General features: G+C 41.5%; 2 protein-coding genes across 3 annotated transcripts in view; one reads left to right on the forward strand and one right to left on the reverse strand.

Moving 5' to 3' along the window:
- Positions 1–16795, reverse strand: part of NDUFAF2 (NADH:ubiquinone oxidoreductase complex assembly factor 2) — a 75921-nt gene extending 59126 nt beyond the window's left edge. The window contains exon 1 of the mRNA XM_086479334.1: positions 16669–16795. Within this exon, the coding sequence (XP_086335460.1) occupies positions 16669–16795 (127 nt within the window). The remainder of the gene's footprint in view (positions 1–16668) is intronic.
- Positions 16796–17059: 264 nt separating this feature from the next.
- ERCC8 (ERCC excision repair 8, CSA ubiquitin ligase complex subunit) overlaps positions 17060–21891 on the forward strand; it is a 29217-nt gene continuing 24385 nt past the window's right edge. For both annotated transcript variants that reach the window (XM_086479151.1, XM_086479150.1), the window contains exons 1-3: positions 17060–17136; positions 19294–19389; positions 19540–19641. In XM_086479151.1, the coding sequence (XP_086335277.1) occupies positions 17060–17136; positions 19294–19389; positions 19540–19641 (275 nt within the window). The remainder of the gene's footprint in view (positions 17137–19293; positions 19390–19539; positions 19642–21891) is intronic.

The following is a 21891-nucleotide window of genomic DNA, read 5'->3' on the forward strand; positions in this document are numbered from 1 at the left end:
CTCACTACAAGAAAGATATTGAGGTGCTGGAGAGAGTGCGAAGGGCAAAGCAGCTGGTGAAAGGCCTAGAGAACAAATCTTATGAAGAGCAGCTGAGGGAACTGGGGCTATTTAGTCTTAAGAAAAGGAGGCTGAGGGGAGACCTTATTGCTCTCTACAACTTCTACAGCTACTGAGAGGACACTGTAGAGAGGTAGGTGCTGGCCTCTTCTCACAGGTAATTAATGATAGAACAAGAGGGAACGGACTCAAGCTGCACCAGGTAGGTATAGGCTTGACATTAGGAAAAATTTTTTCACTGGAAGGGTTGTCAGACATTGGAATAGGATGCCCAGGGAGGTGGTTGAGTCAGTGTGTTTAAAGGTCATTTAGATGTGGTACTTGGAGTTATGGTTTAGGGCTGTACTTGGTGAAGTAAAGTTGATGGTTGGACTTGATAATCTCAAAGGTCTTTTCCAACCTGAATTATTCTGTGACATAACAACTAGCACATTTCTTGCTGGTTCTCTGGTACATTGAGACTATTTTGGTAGTCTGTTAAGGTTAGGCATCCAAGGCCTCTGATTTGGAATAGCCACCTTTCTTTTACTGAAGGGAAAATGTGAACAACCAAAGGACATGGAAGAGTCACGGACTGTACTGAACCACTTTGTTGCACATTGGAACAGCAGAAACTAGACAATTAAGTACTCCTCTTTAAGAGTCTGCCTATATTCCTCTTTTCGAGGATAGAGTGACAGAGTCAATCACACTCACGAATACTGTGGCTGTTGCAAAAATCTAAAAATTAATATGACCTCCAAAGAGACTGGGCCTTCGTACCTCCTTTCCCCTCAGATGAAAGTCCTGGTTCAGCATGGACAAGGAACTCCTCAGAAGCATTACCTCAGAAGCATTGTATGGGATCTGCACAAACCATACAGACCTTCATTCCACCTGAAGGTAATGAATCATAGAATGACTTGTAGAATAGTTCAGGTCATCTAGTTCCAACCCCCCTGCCATGGCAGGGACACCTTCCACTAGACCAGGTTGCTCAAAGCCCCATCCAACCTGGCCTTGGACACTTCCAGGGAGGGGGCAGCCACAGCTTCTCTGGGCAACCTGTTCCAAAGTCTCACCACCCTCACAGGAAAGAATTTCTTCCTAATATCTAATCTAAATCTCCCCTCTTTCAGTTTGAAACAGTTACTCCTCATCCTATCATTACACTCCCTGGTAAAGAGTCCAGTATTAAGTAAAATATTTGTAGAGATTCCACTGAGAGAAACTTTCTATAAAGTCTGTTAAAATCCTCAATTTGGCAATCTTTTCTTGTGACAGGGTTAAATGGCTTCTTCCAGGACCAGAAGAATGTTTAATAAACCTGCCAGTATACCTGTGATAATAACAAGAAATCACTCTAAAAAGTCTTATTTCAGCAAATACTACCAGTTCTTTCTCATATAAAACATCCATGTTTTGTTCTAACACAAAACAAAAATGAGAATCTCATAGGTAATCCTATAAAACCACCGAAGATTAAGCTACACATGGAGAGGGTGTGTTCCTCTGGCAAGTCTCTTAGCTTCCCCTACCCAGAGTCACCAACTTCCCACCTCACTTCTAACTCAAAGGTTCCACCTTCCTCCTTTGTCCCACCTTCACAGCTCATGGGACCTCTTGCTCAACTTTTTCTATTGTGTCGAGTCAAACCCGTGCCACAACAGGTCTCATAAGTGCTACTGCCAGCTTCAGGGAGAGGAGGTAAGGAAAGAAGACCACCTCTGCCTTTCAGCAACAGCAAACTTCCTTGAATCAACTAAGTCAACCTCACCGCCTTCAGGTTCACAAGAGACCCTGGCTCCAGTTTTCTGGACTTTATCCCATACAATTACATATCTGATTCAGACCCAAATCCAGGAGCTGTCCATTTTCCAGCTCTGGCTCAGAAACTGCTTACACAGCACATCTTTTCGATCAGAGATGACAGAAATTTCAGAAAACCAGCTGATTTAATAAACTACCTGTCATTTTCCCACTTAATTATTTCAAGAAAAACCTATGAAATTTTTGTACATCACACTGAAGCAATGCCATGATGTGCTTATGGATACCGTATTCTGGGTTCTCAAATCAGGAATGGAATAAGCAATTTTTTTTTTTTTTAAATCAGGAAATACCTATGTAAAAATATCAAGTACATTTTAATAGCATGGACAAATGTCTCTATTTCATCTGAAGAAACTCTTACAAAGATACAAAACTATTACACTGGGTAAAAAAAATTATCCCAGACAGATAATAACCACAACCTATTTCTAAAACTACTCTTTTATTAGTTTATAATCATTATACTAGGTTTAATTTAGCAGTTTGCTTTGCATGATAAGATAACAGTGGCAAAGTTCTAAATGCTGTTACAAACATGAACTGCTGTTACAAACATGAACTAAGAAAAAAAAATACCAGTGCTTTGCAGATCTCCACTGGTTATTTATAGATATGTAAAAATGAACTATGCAGCCCTCGATTCCTTAGAATTACTAGTATTACTCCACAGTGAACTTGGATTAGCAGTTCAACTACCATTTCAAGCTAGAAGAGACACTGAAAGTAGCAGACCTGCCTTGTTCTCATCCATGGGTATTTTTCCTGCCTTACACAGCTTGTGCCATGAACCAGACCAGGTAACTACTGCTGAAAAAGGGAAGCGCACTTTGGACAGCCAGATGACAGACCCAGCAAAAGGCTGCACAAACACTTGCTTTGAGAAAGAGGGAGAGGCCAATGTTAGAAGGTAGACATGAGCAGCTGGACAAAGGAAGAGGACTGCTCTGCCTTTTTTTTTTGACAGAAATACTAGCTTCTACTAACTCTCAGATCATAGATTTACTTTATGTGGTGGGTTGACCCTGGCCAGATGCCAGGTGCCCACCAAAGTCACTCTATCACTCCCACTCCTTAACTGGACAGGGGAGAGGAAAAAAAATATAACAACAGGCCTGTGGGGTTGAGATAAGGACAGGGAGATCACCCAACATTTACCGTCACGGGCAAAACAGACTCGACTACAGGAAAATGTAATTTATTACCAATTAACTCAGAGAGGAGTAATGAGAAATAAAACCAAATCTTAAAACACCTTCTTCCCACCCCTCCCTTCTTTCCTGGGCTTAACTTTGATCCCAATTTATCTTCCTCCTCCCCCCTGAGCGGCACAGGGGGAAACAGGGAATGGGGGTTGTGGTCAGTTCATCACACTGTTGTTTTCTGCTGTTCCTTCCTCCTCAGGGGGAGGACTCCTCACACATTTCCCCTGCTCCAATGTGGGGTCCCCCTCACGGGAGAAAGTCCTCCATGACTTCTCCAGTGTGAGTCTTCCCACGGGTTCAGTCCTTCATGAACTATGGGGTGCAGTCCTTCAGGAACCGACTGCTCCAGCCTGAGCCCCCCTCATGGGGTCTCTGGCAGCAAACCTGCTCCAGCGTGGGCTTCTCTCTCTCCACGGGCCACAGGTCCTGCCAGGAGCCTGCTCCAGTGCAGCCTTCCCACGGGGTCACAGTTTCCTTCAGGTATCCACCTACCCCAGCGTGGGGGCCCTCCACGGGGTGTAGGCAGTCATCTGCTCCACCGCCCATGGCTGCAGGGGGACAGCCTGCCTCACCGTGGTCTTCACCACAGGCCGCAGGGGAATCGCTGCTCCGGTGCCTGGAGCATCTCCTCCCCCTCCTTCTGCACTGACCTGGGTGTCTGCAGGATGTTTCTCTCACCTATTCTCACTCCTCTCACTCGCTGCAATTCCTGCTGCGCAACAACTTTTTCACTCTCTTAAATACGTTATCCCAGAGGCGAAAAACGCTGTCGCTGATGGGCTCGGCCTTGGCCAGCGGCGGGTCCGTCTCAAAGCCGGCTGGCGTTGGCTGTATCTGACATAGGGGAAACTTCTAGCAGCTTCGTACAGAAGCCACCCCTGTAACCCCCCCACTACCAAAACCTTGCCATGCAGACCTGTTACACTTTATTATGGAAATAAACCTGGATGTTAATTTTACTATAGCCAAGCATTTTGCAGAAAATGGAAACAACAGTTTAATCTTTAGCAATTTTATAGTCCAGTGTTTCTAGCATATTGCTTAGATCAAGTATTTACAGTGTGGTTTTTAATCAGTTCAAACAGCAATACGTCACATGCATTAAATAGACATTTACATACAGAATTCTCTCAATAGGTGAAATGAGAGGTGAAATTCTTCAGAAACAGACTTTCTGTCATTGACTTCAAGAGTATTGGTTTATTCTCATTTCTTTGGGAAACAACATTCCAAGTCTATTTTTTAAAAATCTGACATTATAAAAGAGGAAGAATAACAGATGGGTCTGGCCATCATCAAGTCATCATTTATTGACTAACATTTCTTGACTAACTAAAACCAGAAAAAGATACATTACATCCACTTATGAAAGTCAAATCAGTACTGAAACATTCATAGTTCCACAATTAGAAGTTGTTTACATCAGGACAAACTTTTTTTAAAGCTTCCAGAAGATCAGTTCACCTTAAGTTTAAAATAACCATTAGTTGTTTCAATATTATGAAAACTATATCAATTAGCATTCAGTATTTCAATTTCTAGCTGTATACTAGAAAAAGTCGCCACTTCCAAAGAAACAGTATGCAAGATCTGCTGGCTAAACAGATAACTGCAACACTTTTCAGCCATAATATTAAACAGCCTTTGTAGAGCCTCCTGGTAATAACCAGCTCTGAGGCTTCTCTCTTGCTCCACCTGAACCTTTCACAATTCTTGCAGAGCATGAAGCTCTTCTTCACTAGAGTTATCTCTTTTTTTTTTTTTTTTAATTTCTTCCAACATAGAACAAACTCTTGTTGACAGGATAGCAAGAAAAGCTGCTAGATACAAACAAATTAAGCTAACACTGAACTCACTGTGCCCTGGCCCCATGCTGGTCTGAAAAAGTAGTAGCAAGGACCACCTTAAGCAAGGGCACAAGATCACCAATGAGACAATAACTGACACAAGTCCACCTAAAGTGAAGTAGTGATCCAGGGACCAAGCAAACAGAACCACGACACAACACCCCCACAAGAACTACCAAAAATGTGGCTAATCTTAAAAAAATATCCTTGAAGTTCTTTTAAATTGCAATGTCTTTTAAAATTGACCATGTTTTTTCCCACACACATTGCTACTGTAAGGTGTGCCTTCCAAATTTCTTTCCATTTCTCTAAAAAACAAACAAACAAAATAACCTTTTGTGATCAGTTTGGTCACAGGAGCAAAACACGTATTCCTTTAGTACCCTGTTACTGAATGCATCTGCTTGAGATAACTGCCTGCAATCCTACTGGAAGCCACAGATTTTGTCACTCTGTATGACTGGGAACTTTATTTCCCCCTTGCTCAATTCCTAATCATCCAGTTTGCATTACAGGAGCATAAGCAGCCAGCAGGCTACAAAAGGAAGTCTTCTCTGACAATTTATTGTACCGATGATGCTGAATTAAGAAGACATTCAGTTCCTTTCTTATACTCCATACATTCAGAAAAACAATACCAACAGTTCAGCTCACTTAAGTTTAACAACGCAGCAGTAAATTTCATTACCAACCTATGAGATTAAACTTTATACCAATCAAACACGAACTATGTTACTGAATGAATTCCTCCCCTGCTTCAGGCAGAACCTCATCTTGGCTGCTACCAGCCTTTGGGATGGTGCACCCTGATCCAGAGAGCAAAACGTGATAAATAACATTTCTGACCAGATGGAGTTGGCAGATGCACTAAATTTTCTACACAACAAAACATGAAGGAGCAACTGAGCTCTTAATTTCTTCACTTCATAGTATATCATCCCAATACAACTGTTATATTTGAGCATTCTTGACCATACTAATGAGTAATTGCTACACCCTAAGCAAAAAGGAGAAAAAAATGTATTTATGGATAAGGGTGAAAAAGGAGTGGGCCAGATTGTAAGGCTGGAAAATACTGGTAGTGTTCTGCTATTCTAAGCTCGTTAGATCATCTTAATTTAAGATTCCTCATTAGAAAAGAAACAGTTATTCCATAGCACTGGAAGAAAAGCCACTATTTGTGTCCTGGACCTTTCTGACGCCTTCTTACAGAGAAGCAAATAAATGACTGATGGGAATACATATTTATTATTGAGGGTGTGGGAAGTCTTAGTTGCTTAGAAAACAATGGTATTTGGAAATTTGGCATTATAGAAAGTTATGCTGCAAGACGGAAGTAAAACTCAAGCCAATGTAGACAGGCTACTAGATGCAGAAGCACCTATTTGCCAAACAGGCATTTCCTTCCAATATGCTTCCAAACACCCCCATACAAGTACTGATGACATGCAAGCAGTGGATCCTCATATAAGTGTGCTCCGCCGTTTTCTCTGTTAACTATAACAATCAACAACATTTTTGGCTGAGGTGATGCCACACTTGCTGACATCCATTTTCACTTTCTCTCTGGATATCAATGACTGGATGGGACTCCCCTTCAAGGACATTAGTTCTGCTAGACTAAAGTCTGCTGTGGCTAGGATCTTCAGGGTGCTTCTCAGACTTTATCCTGCTGCATAGCACTATACATCTTTCCATTCTACCTTTCTGGCCGTAGTTCTGTGGAACAACTTTCCCTCATTTCTGAGTTAGATGTCCTTCTTACAGGTACAAAACAGCAATCAGTCCACGTGCTTCATGAGTTCCAAAGCTTGTGGCATTTTCAGTTCCTACAGTACTGACCACTGCCTGCAGTATTCTGCCAGAATCCATCCTTTGTTTGACCTCTCCTCATCAGAAGGAAATTTCATACTGACTGCAGTTCCCCTTGATGGTGCCCCCAGATCACCCAGACGAAGGAGGCTAGTCAAATTAGTCCTTCACTTCAAGAAGGGTAAAATGATAACACATTGCATTTCATACGGCTATAAACAAGGGACACCTAGAAATTAAGATCTTACCTCCCTATTTCATCATTTCCATTCCCCCAACCTGTCACACGCATTCTTAGGTGTTTGTCCTTTCTGTGCAACTCCTGTACCCAGAGGCAAAGCATGAAACTTACTCTTCCCTCTCCTCAAAGCAAAGCAGTTCTTATCTCTGCAAATCTGACCTTAAAACTATCAAGCCTCTTATGACAGAAACTTTATTTGGTATTTTAAAGATCTATAAAGAACACAAAAAACTTATTGTACAAAGCAGAAGTCAAACCCAATTCCTTACCACCTTCTCTATTCTTCCGGAGAAACTGAAAAGGTTACAGTGGCCCACAGGGTAGCATGCCACCCTTCCTCAGCTCCTTTTATTTAACATCTCTTTTACTATGGTTTCTCAGCTGCACTCTTTTGTTGAACTTTTTATCCTTCCATTCTATCTTCTTTTTTAAAACAATAACGTAGCCCCGCTACTTTTATTTAAATGGTTTCATTTTCCTTCTTGTCTTACTTTACTGTAACAAACAGTTTCTAAAAAATAAAAAAGATAAAACAAACAAACAAGGTACCAGCAAAAGTGGACCTCGAAAATTTTCACGTGATGGTCACAATTAACGAAGCATTTGGACGGTATCTATAATCTTGTTAACCCAAATTCATATAAATAGTGAGATTAAATTAATTATACAGACATATTAGAAAAATGTTTCCTGTACCAGCTACAGACATACTTCAAGACTCTTCTGTGTTAAATCTGTTCTTCAGTTTGCCAATATGATTTCAAGCCCTAAAGCTCTATACAGAACGGGTGACTTGTTCTTACATATTAACCATCGATTTTTTCCCTCCTTTGAAACCAGAAAAATAAGTTGAATTTTCCTTGTATTCAGGATAATGAAACTAAAAGCGATATAATTTAGCCATAAAGCAGGTATGATGACACATCAACAATCCCGAATTGATATAATGATCATATTTGCAACACATTCATAGCTCTAGTGATCATGTTCCAAGGATGAAGTATGGGCAAGATGACTGACAGTTTCATAGGAAAGCAACAAAGCTCTATTTTTGGGATGGCTCGTCCTCCTTCTGCCTCTGTGAACCGACAACAGGCTCACCTATGCTACCTTACAACAGCACGATGTCGGGGTGAGTCAAATCACTTTTCAGTGTACAGGTAGGAAAACAAAGCGCAAGCAACTTCATCAAGACAGCACAGGTATCCTATAGTTATTTTAACTTAGAAAAGATATAGAATCATAGAATCATTAGGTTGGAAGAGAACCCTAAGATCATCAAGTCCAACCGTGAAGCTGCCTAATGAAACATGTTTGTAATAACCACCAAAGGGGCTGTTATTCTGAACCCTGCAGGTAGTTGCTGTTTAAATCAGCATAATTAACAAAACCAGCTAAGATTTTTCCACCTGTTAAAAAACATGTATCTGCCCAGTACTACACTGCTTCTTTCTCTACACACAGTAGAAGAAAGCTACTAACACAAAGAGAGGTGATTCTCCCCCTTTACTCTGCTCTTGTGAGACCCCACCTCGAATATTGCATCCAGTTGTGGTGTCCCCACCATAATATGGACATAGATCTGTCGGAATGATTAGATGATCTCTAGGGTCCCTTCCAACCTAAGCCATTTTATGATTCTACGAAATTAACTTCATATTTTTTTCTTACTATCTGATTTTTTGGCCATCAAACAGACCTCAAAAAAACCACCAAACCATCAGCTCCCCATACACCTCCACTGAAAGAATCAAAACAGGTTCTCAAAATAAACCCACAATAATTAAAAGTAACAAACGAATGTATAGCATATAAAACTTAATACTAGCAGGCAAAATTCAACAAGATCAGCATCTCAGTCTAATATCAATATACACACTCAAGATCAAACCTGGCCATAGCAACAGAGAACACACAGGTTAATGCCTGTCCCTGTAGGGATAACTACTTAATGCTATTCCTGGTTTTCAAGACAGTGAGATTAATATCCATATGCCAGCTCACTTCTGGCAGCCGAAAGAAAAACATACCACTGCACCCAAACACTGTTTTTCAAATATTAATGCTTTTATAATCTGCAGTGAGCTCTTCACAGAGTAATTGCTTTGCTTTATAATGTATCGCCTAGACTGAAAAGCTATTTTGTCATTCCGGAATTACTGTCCTAGAAGCTGGCAGTCTGCAGTGCAAGTTTTATTTCTGTACCAACACACAAACACACAATTATTTTAGAGCTAGGTTTCTCTGTTCTGCAGTCTCACCCGAAAGGGATATTCAGTGAGCTGTCAGTATCCACTGTTTCTGAAACAACGTTGCCACCATCCGGACAAACCTGTACCTGCCAGCTATTTGTATCTGGATAAAAATTGCCCATGTGAAAAAAACTACCACTTTCTCAATACACTTATTTCCATGTCCAGAGTAATTGTCTTAAAATTTGCCTTCGTGCTCATTAATCAAAATTAAAATTCTGTGTTTCCTCAGTGTCTATTAGGTATGCAAAACTAAAATGAGTTTATTAGCTTTCCAGCAACACTTGAAAAACTAGCTGGAGAAACTTTTTTTACGTTCAGCAATATTCTGTACAATCACCTGCAACTGTTGATGATCAGTTTATGAATGCTTTATACAATCAGAATCAGTTTCTGCCTCTTCCTCTAACTTAATTCCTGGTAGTGACAAAGGTAACATTCAGAGTCAAAAGAAAACCATAGCTCTAAACTCAGAAGACATGCTTTGGAGAGAAGAAGTTGTTCCTTCTACTATATCCTATTCACTATAAAGCATTACAGGAACGTGTCAGTCTAGTCTCCAATATAAAATTTTATTTTATGGCAAATTTTGAAGAAAAGTAGAAATTCTACTCTATGCTTCTGAGGCACAAGAAGGCAGTAGTCCACTATCTGAAACAGAAACCAAGCAGCTACAAAAACAATCACAGAAGATTCCTTTAATCTCAATAGAAACATAAATTTTTCTAACTTCCATAAAAAATGTTTAGGTTTCTATTGAAGTCTGGATTCAATAAGATTTAGGACAGACTACATGTTTTGTCCAACTAAGCACTTAGTATCTTTTCCTCATGTAGATTCTTTCTTATTTGCACATTTCTGGTTTGTTAAGGAAAGGGCTTACACAAGATATAGGCCTTTTATGTAAATGCAAGTGGGCATTTCACCTGAACAAAAAGTTTCCCACAGAAGTCAGTGCTTGCACTCAATTATTAGCAACAAAATTTACAACTGAAACTTGGTGATGTCACTCGTTTATTTATAGGGGCATTGATAAACACGTTTAGCTTGCCAGTTTCTTTCTTAAAGCTCATATCATCACAGGCCCAGGCCACATATGCCCTCTAATGCAGAGTTTATGCAACATACAAAAGCTCATGGAACAGGCTTTTTCCAATCAAAAAAAAATGTACCAAATCTTAAATATTTAGTGCCTCTGATCTCCCTATATTTTTTTTAAATAAATTAGTTATTAAGAGTCTTTATAAATTATTTTCCATGGAAAACGGAATCACCTATTTCCTGTAAGATACATTTGGTTGTAACAAATGCATAAACTGTATGAGGAATTTGTTTCATAATTAAAAAACATTTTAAGTATCACTCCATGTTCTGCAGCAAGAACAATTCATCATGTAGCAAAGCTATGGCAATGGCCTGACAGTATGTTATACAATAAGAAAAATAAATGCATTACATTGATAAATCTAGTCTGCTTAGTCAAATACTTGTCTGAGATACTGAAATGAGTCATCAATCACCACTACTCAACTGTCTAGTCCCATCTTCTATCACATCTAGTTTCACGACTGGCAACTTGAAGACTCATCTCAGAGTTAATGAGTTATGCTGGATGTTTCTCTCATGACAAACATGGTGTAGTCGTGCTACTTAATCACTGTCATCACTTTAAGGTAATCCTGTAAAATAATACCACTTGCAGAACGTCATTAAATACAGAGTCACCTTTTCTTCCAAATGAGCCTACCTCAACATAGCACTGAAGATTTGACTTGACTTTGAAGATAATAGTTTCTTCCCATCTGAAAATAAAAGTCCCTGTTAAACATTAAACTACGTGCCTTTAGTCCCACCATGTCTGAAGTTCCATGTTTTCAGAAAATTAGCTACTTTAATTCTGAATTCTTTTGTGTTCCTGTGGGTGGAACAGTTCCTTTTTCAGGGTCTTTCCCCACTGTATTGACACTAAGCTTTTCTAACTCCTTTTCTATTTCTGGCAATTACTTTATTTACTGAATGTACTAACTCCTTATTCTTACAATCTAGTGGCTTTCAATGTTCATTTTTTCAAGAGAATTAATGTAACCAGACTCCTGGACATCGTGGAGTTTAGGATATTTGTGAGACTATGTCTACAGTAGTGACTTGATTCAAAGCAAGTGTGGTTTTGTAGTGAATCCCATACTGCCTCTGTTTACCACATGCTGATCTGGATCTCAAATTAGTTTCTGTGTGCACAACTTGCTTTTTTAAAGAATAAATCCTCACTTATAAAAAATTTTAAAAATTAACAGGACAGTAGGTGCCAAGGCAACATGAAACGCACACCTGCAGCATTTACCTAACACTTTTTTTACCTTCTTGAAATCTTCAAACTACATGTATTGTAGACTTTCAGTCCTGGGAAACAGACCAAATTTAATTTGAAGTAAACATGCTGAATAACATGTGATGGAGGTGTGAGGAAACTCAACATCAACCACTTGTATCCACTGATGTGTTCCTACTACTCCTTATGTAGGCAAGGCCCCAGCATCCAAGAGTGTCCTGGACTCTGGACTGAGTGTAGGAGAGAGCAATTCACAGCTGAAAGAAACTAAACATGAATTCTTTGCATCATAGGCTTCATGTAGTCTATTCTAAACCCCTGCCAAGGATCAGTGCAGGCCAAAAGAAGGCGGTCAGCCAGATTTTGCTTGAAGCACAAGAAGGTGTAAATACTACCTATGCCATCCATTCTCACCTCTAGCTGAAGGCGGGACTTCCCTGCCGGACTGAAACAAAACCCAGCCTGGTCCTGATAGACCTACCATGTCTAAGACATGAAAGAGAAAGCAGCACCTGTCTGTTCTGCATGCTCTTTCTGCAAGAGCTTATTTGCTTGAGTACAGTATAAAAGCATAAAGCACATCAGGCCCTGCACTGTGCTAGAGCCTGTAAGCCCTGGTGTGACCCTGTAGTACACAAGTGTGACCAGCACAGGTTGCTTTCCAAAAGCATTGTAAGGTAAGAACAAGTTAGTTACCACCACTCAAGGCAGTGGGTGTAACCACTTGTAATCACTTCCCTATCGACAGAACGAACTGACTGATCCTCAGCCACAAGGTAATACAAACCTGAGGGAGGACTGGCATACTTTGCTCTGGAATAGACCAAACCTAGTATTTTCTCTCTGCTGACACTGCAAGGATTGCCACCCACAGAAGTAAAAGCACCAACTACAGTGGAAATGAGTCACCAGTGCGTGGGGAAATTTAATGGATATAAAACCTCCTACATCCAAGTAACCCAAAGTAACAAGGGCCTGCTGCAAGAGGCTGGCTAGATTCAGGGAAGACACTATCTTAAAATAATAAACACTCATGAGGTAGTATGTTTTGCAAGGAAACTGGATAATGGTCTGTACATTGGAAATGGAGGGAGAAAACGGGTATTCAAATTACAAGAACACAGAAATGAAATTTAGAACACTACTAATACGATACATGCTGTACCACAGAAAATTTGTCAGTTGTGTAGATCCATGTTCTCAGAACCCTTTAATCACTAAATTATATGCTCTTTGTTTAGAAATAAGCATGGCTTGATCCCAGCGGATCCCCCAGTTGCATCATGACAGTTGACCTGCCATAAGATGCTCAGTTACTCCCAGTTTCCCCCTGCACAGTTTGACTTGCAAATGTGGTAAAAATATTTTCTTGTTCTCCATCGAAATCACAAACAAAAACTTCGAGTAGTTTTTGAACTTCAACAGACTGGTGGATCCATCTAAATTCTCCCCTCCAGCTGACAGGGTAACATTTCTGACTATTCCAAGAACAGTTTCCAACCTGCTATGCACCCACATAGCAAATTCATAAACCACAGTCTTAAATTTTGCACACAAAAAGGTCTAAAAAACAGCTGGAATAGACCAAACCTACTACCTTCTCTCTGGTGACACCACAAGGATTGCCACCCACAGAAGTAAAAGCACAAATTACAGTGGAAATGAGTCACCAGTGGGTGACAAAATTTAACGATATAAAATCTCCTACATCCAAGTAGCCCAAAGTAACAAGGGATTGCCACAAGTATTGTCCACTCAGAAAACAATTTTCATAAGAACCTATCTTGTCAAACCAACAATTTCACACCAGTTTTCACTCACTACCTTGTGAATATACTTCTGAGTTACCACTTGTTCCTCTATTTTCCAGCACCCATGCCTGATTCATGGAAGGTTTTATCTTTTGCAGTCTTTTGATTTAGACAGATTAATTTATTGCTATACTTCTTAGCCTTCACCTATATTATGGTACCTTGCACTTGAGTCTTTAACAGCTGGAGAGGTACAGGTATGAATTGTCCTATATAACTTTTCACTACTACTATATCATTGACAGGATGTCTCCTGTCTGTTCTCTGAATTTATTGAAGCCCGTTTTCCTGATTTAAGCTGTTTTCATTCTACTTATTTCCCTCTCTCCTTAGTAATTGTTACATACCACATCTCATGGTCAAGTGTGTCTAACTGTAACAGTGAGTTCCATCGATTAATACAACACAGAACAAATCAACGGAAAAAAAAAGAAAAGTTTGAACACTTTCATGAAAAAGTGTTCACCACCGACTTCTGTGTGTGGGGAAGTCTTGATTACTTCTTTCATTCTGCTGATGCTGGGGATTAGGTTTTTTTAGACCATCTAAATCCACAGCTAGTACACAATGTCAAATGTATGCCAGTAAATTAAACAGAAAACAGAATTTTCAAAAGTAGTATTTTCACACAGAATTCTAGTAGTAGTATTTTTCATATGCACTCTCCTGTTCTCTAGTTACACAAAAAAAGACAATGAGGGACAATTAACTGACTGTGAATGAACATCTTTATGGAAGATGTGGTATTACTTCTGAGTATACCAAATTTCAGTTTCTAAAGCTAAATTGTAATAACCTTTCCCTTACTTTCATTCCAAAGATAGAAGAGAGGCACGGGAAGAGTGAATAAAACATTAGTCCTTTGCCAGATTCTTTTTTTCTTATTCTGCTTTTTTAGTATTTTTTTTAACTGCACGATTTTTCCCAGATAACATGCATTTGACTGGGTCAGATCAGAGGAATTAAAAAGCTTGACAGCAAACTACTATAAAAAAAAAAAACCACAAACTGAGGTGAATATGGTTAGGAAGTATTAGAGCCTCTGTAAAAGCTCTAGCTCTTCACTTTGTCTCAAGACTTCTTGTATAACCTTATCCTACCTAACCGCTCATGCTCTTTTCTACTTCTATGCCAGCTGTAGCTTGCAATTTATTCTTCATCAAGTCATTTTAATCCATTTTTGTATTAAAGTTTTCTACAGGAAGGTCAAATAAATGACAGGGAAAAGTTAGCAGCAGTGAGAAAGGAGAGATCTCTTCCCCGTATTTTCTTTTTAGTGGCAGTAAAACACTGCATCAGTGCAAGCTGGTGGTGCAGAATTTTCAGTATCAAGATGAAGAAACTAAGACAAGTGGAAGAATGAGAGAGGAAAATCCAATAGCAGAGGAGCAGTGATAATTCAGTAGACCTGCATTGCGTCATCCATATCCCTAAAATATACTTAATGTGCAAGAGCCTTAGGATTTACAGAAGTGCTGCTCTCATTGACTTCAGCCAGAGTTGCAACTGCAGAGCATTTAAGAGCCAGCCCTCCCAGCTCAAAGCAAAACCAGTGCAACTTCACCTCTCAAGGGTTATACTCAGTATTCCTACAGTTCATTTGAAGAAAAACTAGGAAAGGTAAAAGCTACCACAATGTGTTCTTAGATACAACTATCTCAATTCATTATTAACTTTAAGCCTCTTACACTGCGCTCCTGCGTAGCAATAGCTACGTCCCACCTCCCCTGCCCCTTTACTAGCACTACTACTACCGTATAAATAAGTTCTAAATACAGAGATCAGCCTTAAAGTTTCAGCAGAGTGCTTTCACTGTGCAAGGCATGCCAGCATACATTCAAATATAGAGAAAAAGACTGCCAGTAGTTCTGCTACAAGTCATTTTTTACTGGAAAATAGGGACTGACACTGCAGTAATCACACATAAGAAATTTGACTGCAGTTTTTACTGCTTCCTGTATGCTAAAAGACACAGCCTTTGTACACTCCTAAGTCATCATGAACCCAAACAGTGAGACGGCCAAAAGCAAGACACAGAAAGCCTGGAAGGTCTTCACTGTCGTATTAACCCAGATGGAAAACACACTGCTGACAAAAGGTTGTTCACATCTTTTTCCCAGACACTTGTTTGGGCAGACCTGCTTTAAGTCATTGCCAGTTGTTCATGAAGTTGAACAGTAAAACAGGTCAGAGGAACTGTTCTGAAGGCAAAATAGCTCCAGACAACATGACTTGTCTCTGAAGGGAAGGTGTGCACCCCTTCCTTCCTTTCAGGAAGGGTACTGACTGAAGTGACAGCACAGCCTCAGACTTTTTGCTTCTCCTTGAAGTCTACACAAAACCAAGTAGAAAGTCTCCGCAGTCTGAGGGTGCTCTAATTGATGTGGTCATACAAAACATATGGAGTACAGCAAGCAGATTAACAAGCCTGTGCAGGGAGAGGAAACAAGACTGTAAAATATAAAAAGCTGCACCCTCTCCTTGACTTAGAAGTCGCTCTTTTTTGCAACTGGGTAGCAGCAGCCAAACCGCCCTGCTAACTGTAGACAACAGCAACATGGTCCCTGACCACACGCGCGCACTTAGACACCCTCAGGGAAGCTGCCTCCAATAAATCATCCGTAGCTGTGCAGCATAAGCACAGCATCTGTACAGAATGAAGTGAAAACATGTTAGAAGACCGCAGGCTCCTGGAACGCAGGCAGAAACCTAGAAAACTATTTTAGCTTAGGAGTGCAATGAACATACCTACAGAAATTAATTTAAAAACATAGACAGGTGTGCTCTGAATTATCAAGAGGAGTCAATTTGTTTACTGCTGACTACCAACCTGCTACAGGCCGACAGCTCTGTAGCTGTGATTACTCTAAAATCTTTCGATGACTGGCTTTAGGATTTTCTGGCACTACAGCACCCGTCTAACGCGAAACTGAACGGGTTTCTCGAAGGCTGCCGCACAGACCAGGCCCGCCCGCGGTGCCCTCAGTAGCTGCCCCGTCTCTCTCACTCAGAAGTCGCTTTTTCGGCAACCGGGCAGCAGCAGCCAAACCGCCCTGCCGACCGCCGACAGCAGCAACGCGGTCACCGGCCACCGGGGCCGCACTCCACAGGGTCTCGGCGCTCTCCGCCGGCGGCTGGCGGCTCTCCGCAGCAGCGCCCGGACGGTGGCAGCACGCCTGGGCCCTCGCAGGCGCACGGCTCCCCGCGCACGCTTGACTTCAGCCACCAGCAGCCGCCACCACCGGCCCGCCAGGCCCCGGCGGCGGCCCTCGCCGGCAGGCAGCCCCCCACCCCGTGCCTACCTGCGCGGGTCTCGTGCTTGGGCACTCGGTAGTACTTGTTGCCGAACTGGTCGGTGCCCATCAGCTCCTTGGCGGGCCCGAAGAGCCGCAGGCGCAGGGCGCGCAGCGCCCGCCAGGGCCAGCTCATCCCCCCGCCGCTCCCGCCGACAAGGTCGCCGCCACCAACGGGCCCCGCCCCCGGCGAGTGCGTCACGCGCGCGCCGCCCCGCCTCCTTGCCTGCCCAGCGGACCACGCTCACCGGAGACCCCACGGCTGCCCGGCCCCGCCCATCGGTGGCGGGCATGCCAGCAACGCCGCTCGCCATTGGTGGAAGGCCACCTGCCCCGAGCCAATCCCGGCCACCCTGGCCCAAGATGGCGGAGCGCCGTCGAGTGGGTTTGTGGTTGTGCTATGTTGGGGTTTATTTCGGCTCGTCAGGCTGGGCTCGAGGACCCACTGCGGCTGCGCCGGGCCGAGTCCACCCGGAGGTAGCGGAGACTGGTGGGGAGCTGGGAGCGGGACCGGGACCGTGCTATGGGGGGACTGGAGCGGCCAACTCGGGCCGGCGCGGCGGCAGCCCGGTGGGGGAGCCCTCGCCCGACCCAAGCTGGGCCAGCCTGGGGTGGGGCCTGGGACCGCCCTGGCTGCCGCCCGCCCCGGGCGAGAGAGCGGAGCTCTGCCCTGCCGCTGTCCCGCCGTGCGCTGCGGGCAGCCCGAGCGGGGGAGCCGGGACGTCCCGGGCCGGCCTGGGATATCCGGCAGGGCCTCCCGCCCGTCTACCGTGCCTCCTCCCTTAAGTTTCCCGTGGGTTTTTTTACGTTTACGTGTGTGGGTGAGCAGCCCTGGGGCGGGCTGAGTAACGGTGTTTCGGCAGGCTGGGCAGGCACGGGGTAATAAACTACCTCGGTGTTGCTGCCCCCGCTACCTTAGCGGCTCCACCAGGTGCTTCCGTTTGCTTGTGGCTGTGCGCTGCTTTCTGAAGAAACAAGATTTATGTGGTGCTTGCGTGCCCGCGTCTGTTCGTCCTCCCTCTTGCTAGCTCGGCCCGTTGGCAGGCTGCAGAAGAACCAGATGCAGGGGTTTTGTTAGGTTCCCAACAGCCTTTGTGGAAAGTGGTGGCTGCATCGAGAGACTTAGTGATATTCCAGCTAAAGGTTATTGTGCGATAACATGTGTTCGTTGCCAGAGAATCAGTTTTGCAGCTGTGTTTCGGGAGAAGTCCAGCAAAGCCAACCTCTGTTCAGTCACACAACTCCATCAGCAGGAATGATTTGTGTTGGTGATTAACAACTTTTGGGGCTGTATCATTGTAAAAAGAACCTGTTTAAAATTGAAATGCATTTTGGTGATTCGGGAAGCTCCTTTCTGTGTGCGTTGTGACGACATGATTATGTCTTTTCTGTGCCCTCAGCACTCTTGTAGCGTTCAGTGTTAAGAATGGAAGCACAGTGGTCAGGATTTATGTTACTTGGACAACTCTCTGCCTAGCAGTTCCCTTCCTAAGCGTTTTACTTTTGACTTAAAAAAGAAATAATCACTAGTCTTCAGTAGATTGTATTTATAGCTACATTTTCAAGTCATATATTTTTAAAACATTTTCTTAGGGGGATTTATTGCTTCACTAAAATTCAATCTTCAGCTCAAAAGTTTTAAACTAGGTATCTTATATGTGTCACAATTCTTATTCTAGGTAAATTCTTGCGTAATTATATTTCAGGTGTTTTAAAAGACCCTAAATGACTTGCTGCTTTTGAAGCTGTTGAGGCTCTGCCTGTAACAGCCTAAGCTTTTCACATCGAGATTTTTGCACTCAAGTAGAAGCTGAGTAGGGGCACTCTGCCCTACAGTGTTTTAGTTATCTAATTTGTTTTTTTTGTTTCTTTGTTTATAGTGACTTCTACAAAATACTGCTGTAGGAAGCTCTGATCATCTTGTAAGGCTAATTTTATATCAGGTAGTATGGTTTAAGGAAGCAGAATCTGTCTGATTTTTTGACTAGGTAATATTAGCATATTTAAAGATATGGGCTACTGAGAAGTAGTACAAGATGCTAATTGCAGCTCAGAAAAGTTTGTCTTGGAAGCTTCATCGCGTGGATAGCGTGGGTTTTGTTTAATGCTACAGAAAACATATCACACAAACGTTGTTTCCTTAAAGGAAATACTGTAACTTGTTAAACTAAGTGAGTCTATCCACTAGATGTCCGTAGTTCCAAGTAGGATGAAGCTTAGAAGGCTCGTTCATGATGAAGCTTCAAAGTAACCAGTATTTGTTGCTACTCAGGCTGCTGCTTAATGTTTCTTTTCCTCAGTGTTTTCAAGTTAGTTTCCAGTTTTTGTATCATCTGTCGATCCCAAATGCAGTTTTGCTATTTCTTTGAGCCTATTTTACATATTTATTTCTCCCTTACCTTCCAAACAACATAAAGAGTAAAATATTTTTTCTGCCAATTTCACAGGTCTTATTCTGAGCTCTGTATCGTGTCTGCAAGTCTAGTTTTGCAAAAAAATAACAGGGATGGGTTAAATGCATTGAGGAAGCATGAAGCTTATGGTTTGAGCTGTTCAGAGCTACATAGTAGCATTCTACAATTCTACGGTTCTTGTTCTTCATATCGCTGTTTTCTTTTTTGTTGTTGTTTTAAGGGTTCTAAGTTTGGAATTAAATAAAGACAGAGATGTAGAAAGAATACATGGGAGTGGTATCAACACCCTTGATATTGAGCCTGTGGAGGGAAGATAGTAAGTATATACTTTGAGTTGGTAAAAGTGTATGTGAGTACTTCACTGTGTTTTGGTCCTATGGATTTATTTTCTTGCTGAACACTCAATTATATTGAGCATATTGAAATAGTGAGTGTTGTAACTTGTGTTCTTTATTAACACTTTCAGCATGTTATCTGGAGGATCGGATGGTGTTATTGTACTTTATGACCTTGAAAACTTGAGCAGAAAACCAAGTTACACATGTAAAGCACTTTGTTCTGTGGGAAGGTAGGTACTCAAAAATTCTAATAAATTTCATAGCGATACCTCTTGTGTGACTAGCATTAAAGTTGCAAATTAGTGTATGTTCTTATTTCTAGGATGAAAAGACTTTAGAAAACAGTGCCAAAAGTCTTTGAACAGCATGATGCATTATGTTTTTTGACATGCAAAAAAAAAAAAAAAAGTGAGAAACTTTGTGAGGGTTTATGAGATTTACGAAGAAGCAGGACCCAACAGGTTTTTCTTGACTTGTCTACTCTAACAGTTACGATATATGTACCATAACACTCTGATACTGTTTAAACAGATCTTTGGCACTTCAAAAGTTAAAATGGAGGATATTAATGGTATTCATATGGAAACTAAAGTGAAGAGGCTTGTGTTGCTGTAGACTCTACAAAAAAGTCAGAGTTAGTACTGCAATCTCATGTCTTAACACTAGAGAAAAGACCAAAAAAACCCCCAACCCTCTTCCAGGTTACAGTATAAATTTGTCCATTATGGGTATTAAGTCTTCTAGCAAAATCTGTTTTTTCCTTGTATTTAGATAGTAAAGTTAACTAGTAGGTTAGGACTTTATCTGAGACTCATAATAACTTATATCCTACTGTGTAAAAGACTAGTAGCTACATTTCCCCCTTATTTTTTCCCAGTCTTCAAATTATTTGGGTTACAAGAGCTTCATGAGTAAGGTCAACAAGAACAGAACAAATTGGTAACAACAGAAGGCCTAAATGGTATATTGTACGATGAGAAAGAAAAAGGGTTGTAGAACATGCATCAAAACAAATGGGTAGGAACAGAATCTGCTGTGTTTAAGTGTTGGTGTCTTGAACACAATTAGTTAAAATTGTAATCAACGAAAAGAAATTACTACACATCCCCAAATCTCAGAATCAAAATGAATTCTGAAATGGCCAACTGAAAACATACATGCAGAGAAAACACAGCGTAAAATCTGGCAAATCCGTGCTAAAATCATGCCATAGTTAACTTCAATTAGATCAGCAGAAATATTTCATGCTTGAAAATTCTGTTTATGAGCATAGTTAGTTGGTAGTCAGTTTCTTGAGTAGGTGTTTATTTGCATAGATAAATCTTTTTAATTCTTATCAGATGAGTAGAGCCATAAATCATACTAGTAGAATGTAATTTTGTGTCACACAGTGTTCTAAATGATAGGCTGCTTATTATTATTGCTTAAAGTAACCATATTAGGGATTTTTTCCTCAATTATTTATTCCCAGTATTCATGTATCTTTGTAGTATGTTTTAAATAGTATTGTAGCTAATTAGATATAGCTTCAGATATTGTAGTATTATTCATGCAGTGTTCCTGACATCATAAATGGATTTTTAATTACCAGATGAAACATTTCTGGTCTGACTATCTGGCTCCTGTCTTTGAAGCGTGTGATAATGGTGTGTTGCAAAAGTTTGCCTGTGTTCCAAGTTTGCAGGGCAAAATGCAACTCTGGTCTCGAAGTTGTTTAAAGAACAAGCTCTCAGCAGAGGCCCTTTGAAGCTATTTCTGAATAGACTGAACTGGGCCTGCTGAGGGTTCGGTAGTTTAGAGCGTCAGAGGAGATAATTCATGATGATCGGCTGTGAATTACCCACTGTTTCTCGTGTAGGACTGCTATTGCAAAAACCAAGAACTTCCCTTGTTCCACAGGGAGTCAGCACATGGAGCTCTACATGGTTTCATATGACCTGCACTGTCCTGCGGCAAAAACTGGCACTTGAGAGTAACTGAGGAGTACCAGCTTCTACATAATGTATAGCTGATGCTTGTGTGTAAGCAGGCTCATCTACTGAAACCTGTCTAGGAAGAATGAATGGCAGTGACCTTACTATCCATAGAATTCATTCTTTATTTTTCTTTGGCAGAAAAGGCTGGGATGTTCTGAGTAATGGGAGGAAAACAACTTCATATAGAATGAGCTGGGATTAGCATACAGCCCTGAGACATGAAGCTGGACTGAATGGCATGTGGCTGCTACTAAGCCTAGCCAGATCAGAGATGATTTGTGCAGAGCTGCTTACAAGTTTTTTAGTTCATTCCCTCTGGATTATGGCAGAATTGATTGCTCTGGTGCAGTGCTGAACACGGTAGTGTTGTGCACTTACATTTATTGTACTGGAATAATTAGTTCCATGAGCTTAGGTGTTTAGGCACAGTGCATACAAATGCCTCTGCAAGAGTAAGTTAATGCTGAGTCAGGCTTTATTTCCTGGCACTGCAGGTACTGAAGA

The sequence above is a fragment of the Leptosomus discolor genome, chromosome Z (assembly GCF_034619465.1).
Source record: "Leptosomus discolor isolate bLepDis1 chromosome Z, bLepDis1.hap2, whole genome shotgun sequence".
Classification (NCBI taxonomy): Eukaryota; Metazoa; Chordata; class Aves; order Leptosomiformes; family Leptosomidae; genus Leptosomus; species Leptosomus discolor.